The sequence below is a fragment of the Coturnix japonica genome, chromosome 3 (assembly GCF_054131305.1).
Source record: "Coturnix japonica strain WE chromosome 3, WE-NBRP24, whole genome shotgun sequence".
Lineage (NCBI taxonomy): Eukaryota > Metazoa > Chordata > Aves > Galliformes > Phasianidae > Coturnix > Coturnix japonica.
The window spans coordinates 85,943,438-85,968,042 of NC_140665.1; the positions used below are offsets into that span (position 1 = coordinate 85,943,438).

Consider the following 24,605-nt stretch of genomic DNA (forward strand, 5'->3'; position numbering starts at 1 on the left):
CACTTGCTTTCCTGCTTCTCTGATCTACTTTTAGCCACCCAGTTATATTTACCTTCAGTAGGGTCTCCTGTGACAGGACAAGGGGAAATAGCTTCAAACTAAAAGAGGGGAGATTTAGACTGTATGTAAGGAAAATGTTTTTAACGATAAGGCTGGTGAGGCACTGATACAGATTGCCCAGAGAGGCGGAGGATGCCCCATCCCTGGAGACAGCCAAGGTCAGCCTGGATGGGGCTATGAGCACCTGATCTGCTGTAGGGATCCCTTTTCATTGCAGAGAAGAGACTGGATGGTCTTTCAAGTTCCAACTCAAATTATTATATGACTCTATTACAGTGGTCAATGAACCCAAAGGGAATATATGCTTAACATGAAATGTCACTGGCCCTATGCTTCCTGTAATCTAGTTAACAGCACAGAGAAAATCAGGAAGTGACATACTTTAAAAACATTATGTTGTAACAAAATGGGTTTTTAAACATCCAAGAAAACACACACACACACAAAAATACACTTTAAATTAGTGATTGCCTAAATCTTAATCCATAAGCTGTTTCTTTTTTTTTAATCCTAAATAGATCCCTAATAAGTCAGATCGAAACTCTGGGGCTTAATGAAACAACTCCTCTGGCAACCTCAGACATATGGTTAAGTCGTTCCTGACTTATCCTGCTTTGTCAAACTCCACTGAGTCTCACTGTGAATCCTGGAGTTTTCAAAAGGGTTCCGTGACTTCATTTCAACAAACTAATAGATGAGAAAATAAGTAGGAGACTAAGCTCAGGTTATGCTTGATTCTGCTCTTACTTACACTGCTGTAAATCTTCTGCTGTCAAAAATCCTATGTCTGACATAGCAAAGGAGGGCACGCTGGGAAAATCCACACATAACACTGACAAGGAAATGTTTTAACATTTTTCCAGGAAAAAAAAAGTAACAACAAGAAACAGAACAGGAAACAAAAACCAATGGAATTGGAGTTTATGCAAATACGTACTTGAAACATACTGCTTTCACTACTGAGTACTTCATGGTCCCAATATTCAGGGCATGGTGAAATAAAAGTATTCACTTTAGTTCAGCCTCAAAAAGATTTCCTGAAGATTCTGCCTTTGTTTTCTGATAAGAATACACATAATACTGTTTACTGATCAGACAGATGCCAAAGAAAAAACCAACAGCTACTCAGAAACCTCTAAGGGGAGCATAAGCTTTTCATATGTATTTATTTCATTACAGCATAAGTTGGAGTACATAAAAAGCTTTACAGTGACCTTACCTATATACACTTTGAAAACGAACTGTTAATACATCGGTTACACATGTAATTCACCTGAATTGTGAACAGTGTCTAAAGCATTTGCATGACTTAACCTGTTTTAAGTGGCAGCATCAACATGGTTACTTTATGGTTTCACAGATTTGTCCAAGGTTTATCCACCAAAACTTAAAAGCAAAGCACAAAGCTCCTGTAAAAAGCAGATTACTGAACACTGTGGTTGTTCGAGATGAATTGCAGAACGACAAGGCCAACAACATAATAGACAAAAAACTCAAACTACTTAAAAAATACGTGAAAAAAAAATTGGTCATGTAGTCATCACAGTCTCAACATTAACTCTGTTTTCCCTTCTCTGCTACTCATTTCTACTGAATACGTGGTAGGTATTTTTCTTTCCCAGTTCTCCCTCTTCCTCATTCTCCCATTTCCTCTCACTTAGTAATTTATGAAGCTTAGAGAGCCTCTAAAATAGCCTGCTGCTTCCTAATTTGGATGGGCTCATTCCAGCAGCTCTTACAACAGCATTCATTAAGCCAAAGCAAATGAAAAGTGTGTTATTACATATTCTGAGTGCACGATTTTACTGAATTTGGGTGTCAATCTGCTTTTAGTAGCTGTACAATTCAGAATACTTCCAGTAATCTATTTTATTATGGAATTACTACTAACCTTCATTAAATGATCTCAGAGTAGGAGTTGAGCCACTAAATATACTTAAATAAAAACATACTTTGCTACAGCAGCGCTTGGGATCACACTGCTAATAGTCACACAGAGACAACCTTTTTCAGTCCAGTGTGCATCTGATGTGTAGGACAATGGTGGACAGAAAATCATTAAATGCTTGTTACCACTGCTCCTTCACTGCACTACCATTTCCCTTCCTGTGCTCTCTTAAGTTTCCCAAGAGCAACGCCACTAAAAAAAAAATAAAAAGCCCAAAGAAAGATAATTCTAAATCCTTTGGATTCATTCAAGGAGAAAGCACTACACGTCAGTTCAGACACAAAGCAAATCACCCCAGTGCCAACGTTAAGCTTTGTGGTAATGAAAGGCAACCCATCTATAGAGCAGTCAATGGAACGGATACCATAAAGCAAGAAAAGCAACAGGCCGTTCATGAATAGTGAACATTGGGATACAGTACTCTGAGAGTCAACCAGACAGCACAGGAGAGTTACAAATTTCATGGGAATAATTCATTCTTTACATTTTACCATGTACTTGTTTACAAAGATATTGTTTTTGTGGACAGAATTCACATCAGCTACTGCATAATTTTATTCATTAGTAGGGTACGATTAGCATCCTTCCCATGTTGCTTAACAGTGCCTGTTTTCACCAAATAGGATTATTCTTTTGCCAATTATTCCTTTGACTTATTTTCCAAGAGTAAACAGAATTTGTACCAATGGCTTTGCTGTAATTAAATTCTTTTTACAGATGCAGTTAATGGAAATAGTAAATTTCTGTCTGTAATCAGCATTTGCTGAGGTGGCCCGTGCCTTTATTCATGCAGGGATTTCATTTAGATACAGTGAAGGCTCCCAGCATTTCCATGCCATGCACACCTCTTAACCAAGGCATTGACCCTGAGGGGGATCTGAACTTCCTCTGCAGTCTCCTGGTACTAAACATATCCTGACTTACCCATCCAGTAGTTGGAGCCTGTATGTGCTTTTGAAAGTTTGACATGAGATTCATCCCTGAAAGAAGCTGTAGGATGCGGTACCAATACTCTTCTACAAATATCCAGATTTCAGAATACATACACGTGATGTGGGAGGCCTGAGCTCAGTCCTTCTTCTGCTCAGGAGAATTCAAGTCTATGTCTTATGGAAGATGGCCTGGAAAACAGGAGTACCATAGGAAAGAGGATGCAGAAAAAATATTTCCTGCATGCTTGGGTAAAGGAGGGAGAGGAGACTGTGAAATTCATGAATTAAAAACAGCAGAAAAGAAAATGGCCCTCCAGCTTGTCTCAGACCACTCAGTGAGGATGGTGGTTTGAATTCACCTATTTGGACCAATTCTGAGATTTTTAGCCAACTAGTGCATAGTACAAAACATTGTATTATATTGTAATGCAAATATTTAGAGAGCAGGGATTAGCTCCAAGTCCTCCAGTCCTCCAGGGATTTGGGTTAAATCATTGCAGGCTAAGAAAGCAAACGTCTCCATGTTCCATGCAAATGCAGAAGCCTTCAGGCAATTATATAAATAACTGCTTTAAAAGCCAAACATAGACACAGTGTGAGGGTAGCATGGCACTTTGGTTTGGACCATACAAACATATTACAACAGTGGCTCCTGGGTATCACATCATCTGGTCTTCCACTACCAAAGTCTACTTAAATTCTGCTTTTATTACCCAAGCATTAATTTTTTCAATACACTAAAGACGCAAGCAGCAGAAAAAAAAGGAAAAAAAAAAAAAAAAAACAGCTCCCAGCAAATCTGCCTCAGGCTTAGCAGGGAGAAAAGAGAGGCCACAGACTAGGAAATGTGGGCTGAAACACAGCGCTGCAGTCAGTCATCGGGCTGTGATTATGCAGAGTGTAGGAAGGAAACAGGCGTGATGGACAGCTGCTAATGGAGACCAGACTCTGCTCTCACTGTGTGACAGCGGAGTGGGAAGGCACTTGAAACAACCTCTGCTAATGATGTAAGCTAGCAAAAACACAAACCACCGCACGTTTGGCAAACACATAGTGCTGTAAAGATTATTTCCAAATCTATTTCTTTGTGGTATACAGCAACAAGTTCTGGAAGAAAGGATGTGTTTCATTTCTTCCTCAAAGTCTGCGACATATATTTGCATCTCAAGTCAGGGAGAATTCTCAACTCGTTTAGCAGCATTTCCATGCATTAACACAATGAGAATGCTTAATTAATGACCAATTAATAGGAGTGACAAAGCTGGCTTGACTCCCTACTATGCTGTAACATAAAAACTGTACTACTAAATATTTTGAACTACGAAACCACATTGTACTGTAAGACAGAACTGACATTTGGGTGTTTGTGGTGGTGTCTGCTAATTGAAAACCTGGCCTAGCCCTTACATCTTCAGTTTAAATATCCACCTAAGTATTTCACTACACAGCTTGAAATACCTTCTACAGTTAAAGTAAAAAATGATACTGAAGGCAAATACGTCATTTTCTTTCCCGCTCAAGCTACAACACTGTAATTTAATTGAGTCAATATTTCCAAGCATTCTCATTGAAGAATTAAGACCATCATTCAGCAAAAAGAAAAATCAACAAAACAACAACAAAACAGTTTCTTTGCAAATCACTAACAAATGCACCATCTGTGGCACTAAATTCCACTGCACTGTCCTGCAGTGAGGCTAAGATAAGCATCAAAGTGCAGCTCCCACCTGGGAGATGCTTTAATGAGCTCACAGGGAATGGGCTGGCTTGGCTAAGAACTGTCAGAACCAAACCACTGTTTACTAACCATAGCAAAACAGATCAGCTGTATTAAAATGCAGGACAGATAGAGAAGGAGAAAAAAAAAAAAAAACAGGAAGAAAAAAACTGGGAAGGAAAGGAAAGAAATCTCTATAAACTTCACTACCGTCTTCTGCGAAGACGGCGTCTCTTAGGACAGAGCCTGCTGCCTCCCTTTGGAACTAGCCATAACATAAGAATGCTAATGTTCTGCTAATGGAAACATCTTAATAAAACATAAAAAGATCTGCTGCCCTTTGATGTAAGGTCCCTATTTATTTCTAAAATATGAATCTATACTAGGACTTTGAATATAAACAACTCCCTTCCATAGTCCATGACAATTCCAGGCTGAATCACTAATAGTAAAAACACTGGTTCTATTTTTCAGAAAAGGTTTCAGTGGTTTACAGTAAAGCTAAAACATTTGCCTTGTCTGTCTATTGACTTTTTTCATATATATATAAAGTTTTAAAAATAAATGCAAGTGCCCTTTTCAGTATAGTTTGTGTCCATGTAGACAGTTTATGCTTTTCCAGTTCCAAGTAACACGACAAAAAACATATGCTCTGACTTTGCACAGGCAAGAAGAATTTCTCTGGTGTTGTGTCTTGTTTGGACGCTGCTCCACAATCAGCACCCAAGTGGTTCGGAATCTCAATGACAGTATGGGCCATCAGCACGTACTGCAGTTGACAAGGGCTTATTGATTACAGCAGTCAATCAAAATAAATAAAGCAGTCTCTCAATCCAAAGATAGGGAAACAACATCACGCTAGTGCACAATAAAATCAACATGTGTAGCACATTCCTGTTTTCCATGTCCTCCTTTGATGGTCATGCATTAAGTTGGAAAAGCCTCTTGCCACGGGGTACTGAACATACAAAGAAACATTTAAGCTGTCTGCAGACAGTTTCAAAGAATTTACATTTGGTTTAGATTAATTTTCCTTGACCTGCAGTTAATTAAAGAGTAGTTGAAGTACAAAATAGTTCCCACAGCTCTAGTGGTCTACATGGTCATGTAAATCTACCACAGTCCAAACAGCTTCAGTCCATTTTTTGTTATAATTTAAAATCTCTGATAAAAAAAGTTACAAAACACTGTCTTTTTATACAGAAACCATTGCCTTTTTCAAATAAAGAACTTATCATTTCATATGTGCCATAACAGGCCGCATTTTAAACAAGAAACTTCCTTTTTCTTTTTTTGTATATTCCAAATACGAACATGCGGCACACATTTGTGATGCTTAAAGCTTTAAGTCTGGTATCTGTTACATCATCGCAGTTGAAATTCCTGGGACCACACAGTGCCATGTCTTCCACAAACAATCTATTGCACTGAAACACTGCTGTTGAGAAGATCTTCCTATACTTTTCTAGCAGAGGAAATAGTTGATTTGACATAAGAACAAATACAGTTGAGCGATGTTGCCAGCAGTACTTATCCCCTGGAATCATCCAGGAGAGCAAAGAAAACAGGTGGCAGAAGAGGCTCCTGCCCAGATCACAACTACATGCAGACACACAACCAATACTAACCAGAACATTTCATTACGACGCTGTTGTCAGGAATTTTTAGAACCCTGGGTGCAAAAAAGTATCAGGAACTGACACAAACATAATCCAGAGATTATCTTTTTATAGCAGCTTCTCCTCTGGTTTGCTCAGCTTTTCACACAAAGCACAGCAAACACAGTAGGAGTTACCTCCAAGTGACAACCAAGCACTTCCAGACAAAAACCATGTGAGGGTGTGGGGGGAACCCCTTCTCTCTGCAGACATGTTGGAGGCGGTCCCTTCCGTGGGAGTGAATTTGTGTGTTCCCCAAAACCTGCAAACCAGCCCTCTGGCAGTCCAGAGCAAGGCTGGCCACTCATAGTGAGAGGGAACCCTCTTGGTCCCCTGCTTTCTCCAGCTTCTCTGGAAGGGTAAGCACAAAGGGTAGGAGGAGGCCCTTAGCATCAAATGGAGCTTTGAGAAGCTCCCCATCAAAGGTACCCTTGAGCCCACCATCTGCTTCCACCTCGCCATCCTGGGCTAAGTTGAAGCGGAGAGTGCCGGTCCGGTTGACACAGTAGATGGTGTTACCCAAGGCAGCACAGCGGAAGGGCTGGATGGGGCCACTGCTGGGCCGCAAGCTGGCACACTGGCTCCAGCGCTTGGCCACTGTGTTGTACCGGAAAACTTCAACACCACCACTAGTCCCACCACCTGGGCCCTGCTCTCCACCACGGCCGCTGCTCACATCAAAGCGATAGATGAAGTTCTTGAAGGCCACCATATCAGCAGAGCGCCGACGGCTGCTGTTGTAAGGACATTCCTGCCACTCATCACGCTTGGGGTCATACTTGAGCAGTCTGTAGAAGAGAGATCCTCCTGAGACATAGATCTCCCCATTGCAAGTGGTGGCCTCATGAGCAACAGCAAAGGCTCCCTTGGGCAGGGGTGCAACAGGGCTCCACCGATCAGCCCGTGGGTCATACTTTTCCACGGTGAAGAGGCACTCGCCCCCCACAGCATAGAGGTAGCCGTCCAGAGCCAACAGCTTGAGCTGTGAGCGAGGCTGAGCCAGCGGGCGTACCTGGCTCCAGGTGTCAGTGAGGGGGTTGTAGCAGAAGACTTTGTCAGAGAGGCGAGCCCGCGGCTCGCTGCCTGCCGGTCCTGCAGCAATGCCTCCTGCCAGGAAGAGGTAGTTGTGGAGGACACACATGGCGCAGCCCTTGGCATTGGCCTCCTCAGGCAGACGCGTCAGCACCCTCCACTCATGGCTGGCCTCATGGTAGCAATGGATGAGGGAGCCACTCTCCTCCAAAGACATCACAGAAGAGGGGCTCTGTGGGCGGCTGCTCTCACGGCTCTGTGGTCGGCTGCCACCACCAGGCCGCTCAAAAGCATCACTGACCTCAGCCACCAACAGGCAGCGCCGGCCAGCCTCCAGGCGCCGCTGCAGAATAAGGTCCCTCTCTGCCCCACTGAGTCGGCCGTAGACGCCTGGTTCACGCAGCACCTCCAGGTAGTGGTCACTCATGAAGCGGTAGGCAGCCTCCCGCAGCTCTGCCAGTCGTTGCTTCTTGGCCAGGCAGAGGAGCTGGTAGCAGTTGTCAAGACGCAGCTGAGCACGCATGGCCTCAGCAGCACAGTGCAAGGCGCAGGGCATCTGGAGGACACGGGCACCGCTCACCACCTCGGCCAGGTTGTCGTGCCGCACCTCACCCATGCGGGCTGTGTAGACATAGTCAATGAGGAGCCTCAGCGCCCCATAGCTCACTCCCTTCACCCGCAGGATGTCTCTTGAGGCACGAGCACGGAAGTAGTCACTTTTGGCTGCCAGCACTGACTTGTGTGCCCGGATGCGCTGCCCTGACACCTCAATCACAAGGTCGGGCTCCTCAGCTGGCCGCCCTGCAGGCTGTGCACCAGCTGGTGGTTCCCGTGCACTCGCCTCCTCCTCCTCCGACTCCGAGGCCACGCTGTTGAGCTCCCACTGGCTCTCCACGACATGGCTGCCAGTAGAGGATGGTGATGGGGCCCCCTGCTCAGAGGTGGCAGAGCTGAAGCACAGAGAAGAGCTGAAGCTGCAGGGGGAGGACAGGGTGAGTGGTGGGGCTCCAGACCCAGCCCCACTCTCCTCCTCCTCCACTGTGCTGCTGCCCTCCATCAAGCCACACTCTGCAACAGCCACGCTAGCTGCTCTGGCGCTGCACAGTGCTGCTCTGGACAGGCCTTAGTCGCACAGAAATGCCCATCACCTGCTGGGAGACATCAGGGAGCCTTTAGCTTCTGTGGCCTAGCCAGCAATGGCTTCTCCTCAGTCAGGCACGGCCTATGAAAACCCAAATGTCTTCCCTTTACAAATATCACACCTCAAATAGCCTGCAAAGCAGTTCTGCTTTTTCTGTTCTTATATGAAAATTTTAAACAGTTTTCATGTGCAGCATCCTTTCATGGCAACTGGACCCCACACCATGCTGAGCAACCTGGAAACATGTCCTTTCAAGTCAGATAGTTAGGAGTATTATCACTGCCTGTTCATCTTGTAAAGCTACTTCAGGGGAAGACAGTGCTTGCAATTTGTCCTGGAAGATATCCTAGAAGCCAAGGTTTCTTCTACATGAACTTCAAGAAGGTTTCTTCATATCACTGCTCCTCATATGCATTCCCCCTGTTAAAACAAACAAACAAAAAAACATGAAAAATTGATCAGCTTTAAAACAGATTTAGTCGCAGCCCTCTCATAAGTTCAAGACTACTAAGGTTATATTTCCTTTTAAAGCACATCAATGGAACCCTACAGTTACAGTTACCCTACAGAATTACACTAACAGAATTCAACAACTTTTGTTATTTATAAAACACAACAAAGAGTTTATTTTCTTATGCCAAAAGCAATTTGACATATATATAACAGCAGATGCAGCAACAATGCCTTAGGAAGATGTAATCAAACTTCATAGGCCTGGATCAAGTTTTAAGACTTCTGCTAACAAAAAGCAGAAAAGAGTAAAAATCACAATAGAACAAGACTTTTCTTAATGATAAAATGTCAGGCTGTAAAGCAAAGCTCTGAGTAGGTTAGTCCCTGCCAACCTAATCACCAGTGAGGTCTATCTTCATTTCAGAAATGCAGTTTTCAGAATTCCACATAAAAAACATCCCTTTGTTTACAAATTCCCTGGGTTTGGTTAAGTTTTGATAAACAATACACAAAAATTGTCCAAAAGTACTTGATTTCATGCAACAAGGATCTGAAGACCAGGTTCTATTTGGAAGAAAATTAAGTCCTTTCTATGCAAATTATAGCTTGTAATTTCCCTTTAGTATAGATTTCTTATTTATCTCATTAAACTACTGTTGGATGAGTCTAACTTTTGGAAACTTTTCAGAAACATAATTGGTAGATGACACTGTCTGGAAACCTCTGACACAGACATGAGATCCAAACACCCACACTTAGATCAGACTTCTCCTACATATTTGCCTTGTGCATTTGCCCTGCAAAGGGCTTTCTATTACATTTGAGAACATTCAATTAAAGGACAAATCAATACTGTGGTTTGACTTCTGGCTTTTTGAGCCTTTCAGACTGTTACACGGATTAAATAGCACTTGAAAATTCCTTGCGAGAGAGGACAGATTTCACAACCATTTTCTCATTTAGGTGTTTTAAAACCTAGCACTTAAGATCTTTATACGAATTTTTATGAACTCTGAATGGACTTAGTAGCAAGCTCCCCAAGGGCCAGAACCTAACTCGGTAGGTTAGGCTTTACTGACTTATCTGCTGTAGAGTTACCAGGATGGAGAGAAATGAAGCATTCTCCACGTGCAACTGGTGTGAAAGACAAATTGCTTTATTAATAACTCTAAACTGGGCGGCATATCTATTGATGTAATTTTATTTTCAAACGAGTCTTCACAGTCCTAACTTCACTATTCAACCACATTTTTTATTATACTGTACACACTAAGATTAATCCATTTTCTGATCTCCAAAGTGTTGATGATCAGCTTTGATCAAGAGTAGCTTCTGTAAGTGATACTTGCAAAATGACAAATGTCAAATGGAGACAGTCTGAAAAACATCAAGGATGCCAAGCTGTAATGTACTATTATTTAAAGAAAATTGCTACCAGTATAATATCAATGTAATATAAGTAAGTAATTGAAACATATTGTGCCTGCCTCCTCTTCCTGGGGCTGACATTCTACTTGTATCTCAATACAATTCTTGGACAGCCTGACACACTCGTCATTAACATTTGAAGGGTACTAATATGATTTCCTCATTGCTGTCAACATCATGATTTTTCTTTGAGCTATCTTCTACCTCTCCTACCTTCTCCTCAGGGTTTCCATGCTCCTACATGTAGCTTCAACCTCTCAGCCTACTTCTTGATTTTGCAAGTGAAACGATAAAAGAGGACTGAAAGCAAACACCACCAAAATCAAAATGGGAGCGAGCAAATGAGAGAGGTCAAAAGCAGAGAACTACCATACCAGGGTTATCTATGTAAGATGACATGTATTACCTGCATCATATCTCAAAGGGAAATCACCGATTAGAACATCTGAAGTTGTCAAAAATGGCATATAGAAAAAGCAATCTTCTCAACATTCTCAGGCAATGAAAACGAAAGGGGTGAGACCCTCTGCAAGCACAATAATCACAACTTTTCCCCTCTACAGATATCCATCTGATTAGAAACTTGCCTTGTAACTACAACTTTATTGAGAAAGAGCTGCCACCCACCACAGTCCTACCAAACACCCGCACTAACATCCTCTTGAGCAATCACTTTGAGGAAGAAGGGTTGCTGGTACAGCTTGCTAATAGCAAGCAGAGGAATTCTGCACAAAATTGTCTTCTGGTATATTTATAGCTAACTACCAGAAATATGCAGAAATTCATGCTGAGCATAATGTGGATTTGAATCAAAGAATCACACGCAATTTAGGCAACAAAGAACTCCATAGGGAAGCTGAAGACCTAGAAAAGCTAAAAGAGGTTTTGGAGGACTTTGTAACTCACAAACTGAAGGCTGCTCTAGAAATCTTAGCACCTTTATCTAGCTGCCAACAAAGCGCAGGGATTACACAAAGATAAAGTTGAAAAAACAATTCACAGAAGCTGCAGAACCTTTCCGCTACTGAGCAACACAACTGATCTGAGGATCAGTTAAAAGGTCACAAATTCATTGTAAAACAGGAGGAATCTGGAAGGGCCTGATGGAAACACAATACTGAATATCTGATTTGTTGTTTTTCTCTTTAAAAAACAACAACAACAAACTTATCTACAATGATCAAAAAGTTGCATTGCTCTTTTGCTGATGGAGCATTCAAGAATTACAGCTATGGAAGATATATGATAACTTGCTGATTCTTAAAAGATTGGAGCTCCTGATGATACAGTTTGGCTTAAAACCAACATGGTTTCTAATATTTTTACTCAAAACTGGCAAGCAGGGTAAGAACTGGAAAAGGATGCAAGCTGTCTAGAGTACATAGCATCCATGGACTGATGTCACCTTTTATACTGGGGTCTTTTAAGTCAGAAGCTAAATTACATGGACTGAAACTGTTTTCATTATCATGGGCTTGGCCTACAGATGATGTAATGTTAATGGACAGAGGAATTGCCAACAAACACAAACTGTATTTACAGACTTGGCAGTTACTTGCTTGCAATATCCTGGATGCACGCCCCCAACCTCAGATGCTGAGAGACTTTACTCAAGTTAACAGAACTTGATAAGAAGGCACAGTTTTTTTCCTGACAGAGGAAATGTAATGAAGAGCTGCAGGTAAAGTTTCCTGGCACGGCATTCATTTGGCAGCTTTTCTGATAAAATCAAATTAAATGCCTGTTTTGTCTTGTTCTCTCCCTATTTATTTCTCTCTTTTTTTGACCAGTGCCAATAACCTTTGACATAAACTCTGTCCTTTAGGAAGACCCACTTTCTCTGGGGACTGTGTGCACGTGGGAGGAATTGGGTTATTGCTCACTGGTTCACAAATGGAAACCACTCTGACTCAGTCACAGGGTAAATTAAAGTAGAGCTTTCCCTATCATAAACAACTCTAATTTACATTAACAGGCTATCCTCCCCGAGAGACCACAGACCAGTTCAGATCTGACAGAATGCCATTCTGCTCCACCTTAGTACAGGAAATGCTTTTGTAAAAACTTGTTCTGCCAAATCTTACCCCAGTGGAGAATTCCCTCAGGATAGAAGAGTCATCTGATTGAGACGATTAAGGAGTCCAAAGAGGCACAATCATCAAAAGAGAGAAAACATGCCTTGTGTTTATTTTAAAAAAAGGAAAGAAGGCTGTTAAAAGTAGAACTGGCCAGTACTGTAGTGCAGACTGAGAACAACCAACTCAGTTGGGGAGAAGGCAAAATCTGACTGGAGTTGAATGTGAAGTGGTTTTCTCCTTTATAAAAATAGTCTGTTACACTCCTGCTCACTGAGCAGGTCTGTGAAATCTCAGAAAAATTAAAGGTTTTTCCTGACTGGAGAAAACATCTGGAAAGTAGAGATGTCACTTCTCTGAAAGCGGCTGCTTGTGGCACCTAAAATCACAGAATCACAGAATTGTAGGGGTTGGAAGGGACCTCTAGAGATCATCAAGTCCAACCCCCCTGCCAAAGCAGGCTCCCTACACCACGTCACATAGGTAGGCGTCCAGGTGGGTCTTGAATATCTCCAAAGAAGGAGACTCCACAACCCCCCTGGGCAGCCATCCTGCATCCTATTAGAAATTTAAACTCTAGACCTCAACTACCTGCTTAATTTCCCACTAGTTAAGAAAATAAAAGTTTGTCTTTCAAAAGCTCACCAAGAAAACTGCAGAATAGGTGTGTTGTTGGATGGTTTTTTTCCCCATTTTTAAAATTCGGAGTGCTCAGAATGCAGCAATGCATTCCCATTCCCTTACCCTGTCTACTCAATGAATGCCTTCAGCAGTTGCATATGCATCTTCCTTGTAACCTCTCAAGGTGCTTTAATTATTTTCTCCCAAGAATGCACTGGAGGTATTCACCCTTTTATCTCTTCACTGCAACATTTTCATACAACCAAGATGAAAAACAAGCATCTAAGAAACGCAGCTTACAACTACAGACCACACAAGAAACATGTGGGTAGCAGTTCCTCATCAGGAACTCAGAGGATAAAAAAGGGTATGAGTGCATCTGGCAGGGTCAGGGGAGAGGAAATCGGTCATAATAAAAATGTTATCAAAATCTTGATGTAGCAGATACTTTAGCTGGCAAATCAAACTAAAAATACATGAGTTTTGAAGAGTCATCGTGACCACAGAAAAGCTTTCTTAATAGCAATATCTGTAGAGAGCAACATTCTCTAGTTCCTTCCAGTTTAGCCTCTTCAGAAGTAGTTAAGGAGGGGTGGTGTCTCTCTGGAGTTCTCACACCAAAAAGGAAATAACACTCCCACAAAATCCAAAGCTAGGAAAGGTTAAGCACAAGTCATCTCTAACTGCAAGCCATCATCTGTCAGAGAAAAAAAGTCTAACAAAAAAGAGGGTCAGAAGCAGGGTTTTGCAGGGTTACAATACCACTGGGGATGATGTCTTTGTTGCTAATGCACTACAGAAGTAATGGTATGGCAACGCAGAATCCCCTCTAGTTCTAGAAGTAGCTTTGTAATTAGTATTGAGATACAAGGTGAGAGCCTGTAGTCATGTCTGTGACAAGCTAAAGTTTGGTTACCTTTGCATAAGATATCCTGATACAATCGTATACCCAGTTGTATCAGGACAGAGGCTAACACCACATTAAATGAAATGCTGTACACAACCCACCAGTGTAGCACTACAGCTAAAAGGATAAATGCAGTCCATGAACTGGGTATACTGGGAAACAAGGAGCAACAGACGGGAGAAAGATATTTTTACATCTACAGCATTAGTCGGTTTACAGTGAAGGATGGATGGATGGATGGATGGATGGATGGATGGATGGATGGATGGATGGATGGATGGATGGATGGATATTCCAGGCCCTACATCTTGGAAGGAGTACAGATTGTATAGATAGTACCAAGTAACATAAGAACTATAGAAAACCCTTCAGAGAGAGGCACTCAGTTACTCCAACTCCTCACTGTGTGTGCCCTCCTTTGGCACCACGCAGATACACTTCCATGCCACAGAGAGAAGGAAGCTCGTGCCAGCAGCTGGGAGAACAGGTAATGCAAGCCTGAGAAATGAAGTGCGTACACTTCTTCAGGGCTTGGTATGTTTGTTTTGTGACTCAATGACTGTGCACAAGTATGGATACATGAAAAGGCTGCATATGGATAGTGCTCATGGAGAAAGGCCTAAACAAACCAATGGGTGGGAGCTTAAACAAAACGAAGTATTTCTACCGCTAAGGAAAATTACAAAAACAGACTGCTGCAGCATATTGTCAATGCTGAAAATTTGCATGAATCAATGGGGAGAATGAAGAAGAGGCTCATGAAAGTGAAGATATTAACTGAAGAGATTAATGAACACATAAGCTAAACACTAACACTGTAACAAGCTTAGGAGTATGCTGAGCCAAAAAGTGATCAGAGTATTCAAAGATAAATTACTGTTCTGTGAGAAAATACACATTTTTACCTTGTTGCACATTTCTTTTAATGCTAGATTGTGGTCCATGTGAGAGGCTGGATGCTGGACATTTGATTTGATACAGGAAGACCCTCATTCCAATGCTACCAATCTCTGAAATAAAAGGTGAGAACTGGTAGGTTCTTTACCTCTAGGTGTTCTACAGTCAAGAACCTTGCTGGAAGGTACTCTGGGGTGCAGGGGGGATTAAGTTTGACAGGACCACCTTGAGAAAGACCACACAACATGTGCAGGACAACCAAGGAATCAGGTCCAGACAGCACAGGTTCATGAAATGCAAGTCCCACTTGACCAACCTGATCTCCTTCTGTGACTGAGAGACCCTCCTGCTAGATGAGGGAAAGGCTGCTGACAAAACCTACCTAGACTTCAGCAAAGCCTTTGACACTGTCTCCCACAGTATCGTCCTGTAGAAGCTGGCAGCCCATGGCTTGGACAGGTTCACTCTCCACTGAGTAAAATACTGGATGGACAGCAAGGCTCAGAGGGTGGTGGTGAAAAGACTAAAATTAAGATGGCAACCAGTCACAAATGGTGTTCCTCAGGGGTTGGCATCTGGGGCCTGCCCTGTTCAGTATCCTCACTGATGACCTGGATGAGGGGATTAAGGGCACCTTTGGCAAGTCTGCAGATGACACCAAGCTGAGAGGAACTGTGGATCTGCCTGAGGGTAGGAAGGCTCTCCAGGGGGATCTGGACAGGCTGAATTGATAAGTTGAGGCCAATGGGATGAAGATCAACAAAGCCAAGTACTAGGTCCTGCACTCTGATCACAACAACCCCAGGCAACACTACAGGTTTGGGGTAGAGTGGATGGACGATTGTGTGGAAGAAAGAATCTGGGGCTGTTGGTTGATGCTCAGCTGAACATGAGCCAGCAGTGTGCCTAAGTGGCCAAGAAGGCCAAAGGCATCCTGGCTTGTATAAGAAATAGCACTGCCAGCAGAAGCAGAGAGGTGACTGCACCCCTGTACTCAGCTCTGGTGAGACCACACCTCAAGTATTGTGTTCAGTTTTGGGCCCCTCATTACAAGAAAGACATGGAGGCCTTGGATTGTGTCCAGAGAAGGGCAATGAAGCTGGTGAAGGGTCTGGAGCACAGGACTTATGAGGAGCAGCTGAGGGAACTGGGATTCTTCCATGTGGAGAAGGCTCAGGGCAGAGCTTATCACTCTACAACAACCTGAAAGGAGGTTGTGGCAAGGTGGGGGTTGGCCTCTTCTCCTGCATAACCAGTGATAGAACTAGATGGAGCAGCCTCAGGTTGTGCCAGGAGAGGTACAAGTTGGATATTAGGAACAATTCCTTCTCCACAAGAGTGGTCAGGCACTAGAACGGACTGCCCAGGGAGGTAGTGAAGTCACCAACCCCAAGATGTTCAAGATATGTTATTAGGTTGTACTAAGGGGCATGGTTTAGTGTGAAGATATTGGTGGAAGGTAGATGTTTGAACTAGATGATCTTGGAAGCCTTTTCCAGCCTTGGTGATTCTATGACCAGACTAACTGATCTAGTGATCCTTTTTAACTTTAACTTCTGGAAATTGCCATGCACCAGGCGTAAAGACATCGAGCAAGATATCAGCTTGTGATGACTAAAAGCCTAGCTATTGAATTAGTCCGATTAATTCTGACTGCAGAAATGCTTTTCAGCATTAAACAGTGCTGTCAACAAATAAATAATCAAAACACATTCAGAGTCTCTGGAAACACTTTGGTAATGATGAACTTAATAAAAGAGGGAGAGAATATGCACCAAAAAGCCAAGTCAAGCAAACAAGCAGGTTTTTACAAACAGATTTTGGGAAATATGAGAAGATTCAGGTTTTGCTGTGTGTTACAGAAAAGCATTTGATGTCAGTGAACATACTGAATTTTTACAACACACTTGCTATGAACTGCACAGAAGATGGGCCAATAAATTCAAATGAAATGAAATTCCTTGCTTAAGATAAAACTGGATTTTGCTTTTAATATCTTTACAGAAAGGACACGCATTACAGAGCTGAAAGCACCAGCAATCTATCAAAGTCTATCATCACTGCGCTTGAGAAAGAACTTGAGAAGTAATGATACACTTCAAAGGACAGCCAACAATATCCCATTCTTCTCAGACTTATGCCTATAAAAGGAAAGTAACAGGAAAACTTCAAGAGAATGTTATAATAAAATCACTTCTTCCAGACAAACTCTAAGTCAGGTACTTAATGGGAAAAAAAATCCCCTTTAGACTGAACAGGCTCATTGATTTCTTGGCCAATTAGGTAAGTGATGCTTAGAAATGCAGAGATCCTTCAGATATGCAGCGAATAATGTGACATCCTTCTCATTTTTTGACAACATATGTAGTTTCCTTGCTATTTCCACCCAGATGTTATTTGCAACTGAAGGTTAGAACCACTCCAGCCACAGCTAAAAGTCACAGTACATCTAGTTAGATTCACAGAATAGTTTTCAATTTCTGTAGACATTATCACAACGCAGCCTGTGGACTGGATTCAAAGATGTAGAGATGAACCATAGCTTTGAAGCGTGGCAAAGGCTGACTCTGAGGGCAGTTCTATCCAACAGATGGCAATACAACAGAGATAGACCAAAGAGCCAGATGAGACAGGAAAATATAGTCCAACGTGACAGTCCATACTCTCTAATCAGAAAGGAAGCAAAGATTTAGCTTGAACAGACATCCATCTGCCACTGAAGTACTGTTGGTATAATACACTGTTGGACCTATAACTGAATTATTAGGTGATTCATGAGTCTGACATTTTTAATCTATTATTTCATGGAAACCAGGCTAAGGTAGAGGGAGATGGTGCAGGCCTGGGGCCAGATTCCTACACAGAACTGATCTGTGGGTGGGATGCACCTCCTAATTCTCCCACAGAGAAAGAGACAAATGCATTTAGCATGTCTGAGCTGTACTGCTGATCCATCCACATCCAGCTCCTGCACTGTGTCTGTGGCACACAGACACACAGCATGAAGGTATAGAAGTGTGCCAATACAACGGATCCTTAACCAGCACACGAGAGCTACAGAGGACTAGGCAATGGAGAGGTACTGAAGATTACGGTGATGAAGCACTTGACACAAGTGACTAAGAGGTGTTAATTCTTGGTTTGGGTGTCTAAGCCCAGAATTGTGTCCAAAATAAACCTAAGTTGTTTTAAAGGATTCCAATCATGACGCTGCTTCTCCTTGCTTTAACTGACAAGCTTAAAAACCCCTCAAATGAGCACACAAATAATCAAGCTATGTAATACAAGAGGAAAGCTACCCTCCTTCAGACTACAGCTTTTCAGAGAAACAATCAAAATGTTGTGGAGGGAGAGGAGAAAAGAATATAGGGTTGTGTTCCTTGATGACAGGGAACTTCCTATTTTTCTTCCTATCATTCTCTATGGAGCAGGACTTAGTTAAGCTCTCTGGGGACATAGTCCATCCTGGCTTGTGTTAGGTTTTAACTGATGTTTCTGCTGATGTCAAAGCAGAAACACATGTTGGAGTCACTAGCAACTTATTGTGGCTAGAAATACCCATACAGTATCAGCACCAACTCCACCAAGCAATGGGAATGTGCTTGCAGCTACAGTAAAACTGAGGGCTCAACAAAATACGAGGCTATGCCATGTCATCACTGGAACTAAACAAAGGAAGAAGAGAATACTAAGTGAGATGCATGCTGTTTGCATTACTTGAAGGGAACCGTTTCTGGCCAGTCTGACACAGAAATACAACAGGTTCCTATTAAAACACTTTTGTTTTCACAGCCTGACACTTTCTGCATTTGATGCATGACATTCTTTTTTACCATACCGTGAACTTCATAAGCTGAACTGAGTGTTGAGCCAAAGCGTGTTGAGCTGCACTGATCTCTCAACTTTGACATTTACAATGTCGTGTAATCCTCTATTTCTTGCAATAAATATATATATATATTTCATTTAATGCAGCAGATTTTGTAACAATAAGCCTGAATTTAAAGCACAGAAAGCACTGCCTGGTTATCTAATTTATTCCTGCATGTACAAGCCAAAGAATTTTATTCCTGTACCAAGCCAACAATTTCTAGATGAATTAGGTCAAAGCAGTCTTCTGTTCAAATAATCCATCCTACGGCCATAGAACTTCTTTGTTTCAGCTAATGACCTTGCTGAAAAATCAGGTGTTGAGTAGGTCAATGTGGGTACCTTTAAGGAATACACATGCTATGCTTTACTTTGTAGTTTACTTTTTCATCTTCTGCGCTCTCATACATGCTGACATGCCAGCACTCTGTTTTCACCAATGATTCGTGCTCCTTCTGAACAGACACACCGACTGGCAGCATAATCGTGAAGGATGATGATGATCACAGCTACCTTGGGACTGTCACGTCTGCTCTCTGTCTTCCTTACACAGAGGAGAAAGTTGCAGTGTGTCTGCCTAGTTTACCACTCAAACATCTCCTTTGTGTGCAATATGATAAAGCCTTGTTAACATACATGGTTAAATCTGCACCAGATACAGCAGCCATGGTGTTACTCTTGCGTTTGTTAAGGAACAACCTGGACAGAGCTGAAGATGACCAGACCAAGTAAGTAATAAGAACCAAGGCCATTAGGTCAGAACGTGAGGCAGACAGGTGCTTGGTATCACGGTCAGGATTCTGAAGGTGTGAGTAGAACAGTCTGACAGACACTTGCAACTCTGCTACCCGTAACAAAGACCTTCTGATCTTACCTCATGAAAGCAGATCAGAGTGGTACAGACCTCATCCTGACCAACCAAGAGCACCTGTGAACATCACTGTATGAACAGACACAAGCAGTCTGTGCCTTCCTTTTCCAGTACCACAGTGCAGCCATCTTACAACGTGTGGCAAAATCCAAAGTTCACCAAGCAATACACTCTAAAGCTTTGCAGTGAAAACCAAAGTCCTTCAAGACCCTATTATCAGTCATCATTAAACAAGAAACATTGTCTCTGCGCTAACCACTTTGTATCAGTTTCACAGTGCTTTCTGATAAGGGCAGAGTCACTCATCCCATTAAATCCCACCCCTGTTGTAGCCAAGGGAAAATTCCTATGAACTTCAAGAGCATCAGGATTTCCCACACTGTAAATACAAATGTGTACAGTAGCTTGTATTGAACTGAGGAACTGAAGGAGTGCAGCGAAGAAGAGATGAAAGAAAACTACAGGCTAAGAGGAAAGCTCTCCCACGACGAGATTTGTCTTTGAGTGAATCAGAGCATTTATTGTTAGCATGCCATTCCCATAGCAAAGGGTTGGTATTAGCTTCTTAGCATCCAACACTAAAAAATAGGTTGCAGAAAGCAGAGTTTATCTCCAGCTCTCAGGGCCTGTTCTTCCCATTTACTTACAAGAGAGAAAAGCAGAACTGTTTCCAAAGGGGAGAAAAGAGAAAAAAAACCCACAACACTGCCAATCTCTGACAGGTTGATAGCCCAAAATGAGCCACAAGTCTGGGAGCCTTCCAGCAGCAGGGACCCATTCGGGAGCCTCACTCTGCTCCCAAAACATTCCTGGGGGAGTCAGCATCCAGAGGAACAACAAACAGCTTTTGTTGTTGCATGTACGCACTGTGTGCATGTGTACGTGCAAAATAATTTCAGCACTATTTATTAATGCCAACCCCATTGCGATAGACCACAGCATGGAAGCTTGGCCAACTCAAGTGGATCTATGTGGATTGTGCCTCCGTGGCGCAGTGGTAGAAGTGCTGCTTGCAACACTGGAGGCCCGGGTTCAAATCTTCCTTGTGGCGCAAGTGGTAGAAGTGCTGCTCTGCTCACAGAGGCTCGAATCCCAGGGGTTGGACTCGATGATCTCTAAGGTCCCTTCCAACCCGCACGAGACTGTGATACTGTGATACTGTGTGATACTGTGATCTATAAGGAAAGGTTGCAGTTTCTGGCTTGCTTCCACGTGGATTTACAAACGCTGTCAGCTGGGCTGTGTGAGCCAGAGGCACAGCAATGGCAGCTCGTGAAACAGTGCACCTGAAAAGCACTTCTGTGACATGTCTCTCTTCCCCTTCCTATGCACAATCTGAGAAACCACTGGATTTTTTTCAGCTTGTTTTGCATAAAATAAACTGACTTAACTGATGATGAATTCCCTGCTCTCCTCACTGATGCGGAGTAAGGATGGAAACATGCACTGCAGAACAAAGGAAGCAGCCTACGCTTGTTTGTATTATTACACAGCTGTATGAGCAGGTAGATTAGCAACCACATATTTCAAAGCCAAAACTGCTGGTCAGCAACCAAGGAGGGCAGAAAAAGACTACAGGATTGCCACCACCATCTAATCACAGAATCACAGAATGACCCGGGTTGGAAGGGACCTCAAGGATCATGTAGTTCCAACCCCCCTGCCTGGCAGGGCCACCAAACATACACATTTACTAGATCAGGTTGCCCAGGGTCCCATCCAACCTGGTCTTGAACACCTTCAAGGACGGGGCATCCACAACCTCCCTGGGCAGCCTGTTCCAGGGCCTAACCACTCTCCTAGTGAAGAACTTCCCCCTAACATTCAACCTAAATCTTCCCTCTTTTAACTTAAAACCATTTCCCCGTGTCCTGCTATTGGGAGGTACTCCAGCCCCCTGATCATCTTTGTGGCCCTCCTCTGGACCCTTTCCAAAATCTTCATGTCTTTTTTGTACTGAGGGCTCCACACCTGGACACAGTACTCCAGATGGGGCCTCACAAGAGCTGAGTAGAGAGGGACAATCACCTCCCTATCCCTGCTGACCACCCCTCTCCTGATGGAGCCCAGGATCCCATTTGCTTAATAAAAAAGCACAACCGTTTATAGTCCCAGTACTGAAGATTTAAATGCTAAACACAGGACCAGCCCCAATCATAACACTAAGGAAAAATCTAAGACAGGAAACTGGTCGGGTCGCTGTAGGAGGAGGGTGAAATCTCCATCCATTCACTGGCACAAGGCAGGATCTCTCTCAGCCCAGGCTGGGGAAGGAACAAGGTCTCTCATTTTATGAGGGCTCAACCACAGATCAGGTTAAGCTGCTTGTCAGACCCTGAACTGCTGTAAAGTAATTCCTCTTCAATAAAAATAAATAAATCACACCTGTTCTCTGACAAAACAACACTCAGGACAAAAGTAAAACAGAAACACTGGCAGGCGACCATTCCAGCAAAAAACAAAGCAGCAGCTTAACTACCACCACGTCCCAAGAAGGCCAGTGAGATCAAGCACAATGAAAACATCTAAAACGTGTGCTTCCAAGCACCTAAAGTAGTAGGAAATAACTCTTCAGCTTCTGCTCTTGGGAAAGAAACAGCCTCCTAACTGCAGTGCTGCAAAGCTTCAGTAAGTATCAACAGCAAAATCCATGCAGGACCTTCATAGGATCAAAATGAACACCACCACCACCACCAAGTTTTATTCTGCTCTAAAAGAAACTGCACTGCTTCCTTTCAAGTTTTATTACAGCCATCTTTAGCAGCCAGCTGCCCTTAACATCCCCTTGCAACAGGATACTGCAGGATGCTGAGCCCCCAGTAGGCAAGATCTGGATCCAGTCATCTAACCACAGCCGTCTCTAAGGTAACCCGGGCTAGCCCTAAATACTATAATCCTGCTTTACTATAGTAAAGCCAGTTAATGGCTTTCATTGAATGCACTTGCCAAACAACAGCAATCTAATATTGATTGATGTTTCAAACAATCATTCCGCCCGCCTATTTGGACTATTTGCTACACACACACGCACAAAAAAAGGCGATGTAAGCAAAGAAGGAAGGAAGCTATTAAGGATTTCAGACTTTCTAATAATCATCAAAGGCCCAGAGCTGCAAACCCCAGCTCCAAGTGTGATCCTGTGTTTGATGCCATTGCTGCCAGGAACAGGACCTGCAGGCAGAGTGGCGCTGGGGCAGCACGAGGCTGGGCTTTAGCACTTCCATGGGTCCTGACCAGACAATGCCATCAGTGCTGGATGGCTGGAGGACCTGCTGGCATGCAGCACACATCCTAATTACAGAGGGAATATACAGCGTGGGATGGGCTCCGGGAATACAGCACAGGCAGAGAAGGTGGCCACAGCTGTAAACCAGGGAGTACTGCAACACTGTAGTTTATGTATAAGCATTTAATTCATTTTTGGGATACATACAGTTAAATACGACAAACAAACAAACAAACAAACATACAAAAAAAAAAAAAATGGAGGCCATTCTTTAGCGTCCCAGATCATATTAAAAGGATTTTGCTCTATTTTACTGCTTTTCTACTCCTTATTGCTCTTCTATTTTTTTTTTTATTGCCCTACATTTTCCAGCTTTCTGTACTAGTTTCTATCCCTCGCTTTAACTGCCGTGCCAAAAGATTCACAGAACGGTATTTCTAGAGAGCTTTTCTCCTCGCTGAGCTGGAGAAGTTGGTTGTGCAACGTAACACCGACTGTCATTTTCCGCACTACGTGTAAGCTAAGGCTGGGGAGCCGCTTTTTGCGGTGCTCAAAGCTCAAACCTACCACCACCCTGCTGACCGCACACACCAAACACATTCGGTGGGACCTCACTTCTGTCGCTACAGAGCCGTGTGGACGCACACATCGAGTAGAACACTTACTTACACCGGGAAGCAGCCGCCGTGCCGCCGGTTACGCATCTCCGCACAGGGCTGGGCAGCGAGGCGGATTAATGGGGACGGATGGCAAAGCTCAGCGCGATTCAAACCCCACCGTGCGCCAAATCCCAGCTACGAACGCGGTTACCGCGGCTCCATCCGTGGCTCCTCGGGGCCGCATCCCGCGTACCGCCCGGCTCCCTCCCCGCACCCGGGGACACCGAACGGGCCCGGCACCGCGCAGCGCTCCGCTTACCTTTAGGCAGCTCAGCCCCGGCAAGGCAGCTCGCCCGCCGCCTACCCACCCCTCGGGCCCGGCGTTGCAGAGCAGCTCCGCGGAACGGCGAAGCTTGCGGCAGCGGAGATGGGAGGGGGGAACGCGGTGGGAGGAGGGAGGGAGGGAGAGGCGGAGGGGCGCTGCCGGGCGCTGCAAATGGCTGAACGCGAGAAGCCGCGCAGAAGCTGCGCTCTCCTCGGGTGCCGCACCGCACTCGGCTCCCTTTGTTTCCAGGCACAGCTCCCGGCGCTGACCTGTTGCGTGAGGCGGGGACCGCACCACAGCCGCCGCTGCCGGACGGGGAGCGCTGCCCGAGGGGCGGGGACGGCCCCACCTGGCCGCGCTGAGGGGACTCCCCTGTGGAGGCGCCCTCAGGAGGGGACGGGGCCGGCGGGCAGCTCGCTGGGCTCTAACACCACCGAGCCAGGCCCCGTCTGCCAGCCGCCTCGGGAGCCCTCCCCTCAGCTTCTGGGCCCATAGGGCAGAGGGAGCTTCCCTGCCCCTGCGTTTCGGTCGGCTGAAACGGCTGGACAAGGGCCAGGTGGTTTCCGTTCGACTGCACTTTGGGTCTTTTATTTTATCCATTTTTATCCAGCTTTTCAAGGCTGAGGTTCTAATCGAGGCTCTCAGAATTACAGAGGTTTCCCAGTTTCTTGAAAATGAAATGGAGCCCTTTGGTCACGCTGTGTGTGCTTTGGGTCTGCTCTCAGACTAACGCTGTGACCGACACCGCGTTTCCAAGCCTTTATCAACCACTAACACCACACGGATATTTCACATCGCTTTCACAACGTATCATTTTCCCACGATGCTTTTCTAAAGCCTTGTTT

The 24,605-nt window shown here is 44.0% G+C and overlaps 1 protein-coding gene across 1 annotated transcript; it reads right to left on the minus strand.

The window, feature by feature from the left end:
- Positions 1 to 1,207: 1,207 nt before the first annotated feature.
- KBTBD11 (kelch repeat and BTB domain containing 11) lies at positions 1,208 to 24,229 on the minus strand. The gene is made up of 2 exons (XM_015859342.3): positions 23,755 to 24,229; positions 1,208 to 8,908 (listed from the first exon to the last, which is right to left on the minus strand). The coding sequence occupies exon 2, from the start codon at positions 8,402 to 8,404 to the stop codon at positions 6,620 to 6,622; it is 1,785 nt and encodes a 594-aa protein (XP_015714828.1). The 5' UTR covers positions 8,405 to 8,908; positions 23,755 to 24,229; the 3' UTR covers positions 1,208 to 6,619.
- Between the last annotated feature and the right edge of the window lie 376 nt (positions 24,230 to 24,605).

Bases quoted from the DNA above. Each gene is read 5' to 3' on its own strand.
- KBTBD11 (XM_015859342.3), bottom strand. From the start codon at position 8,404: ATGGAGGGCAGCAGCACAGTGGAGGAGGAGGAGAGTGGGGCTGGGTCT.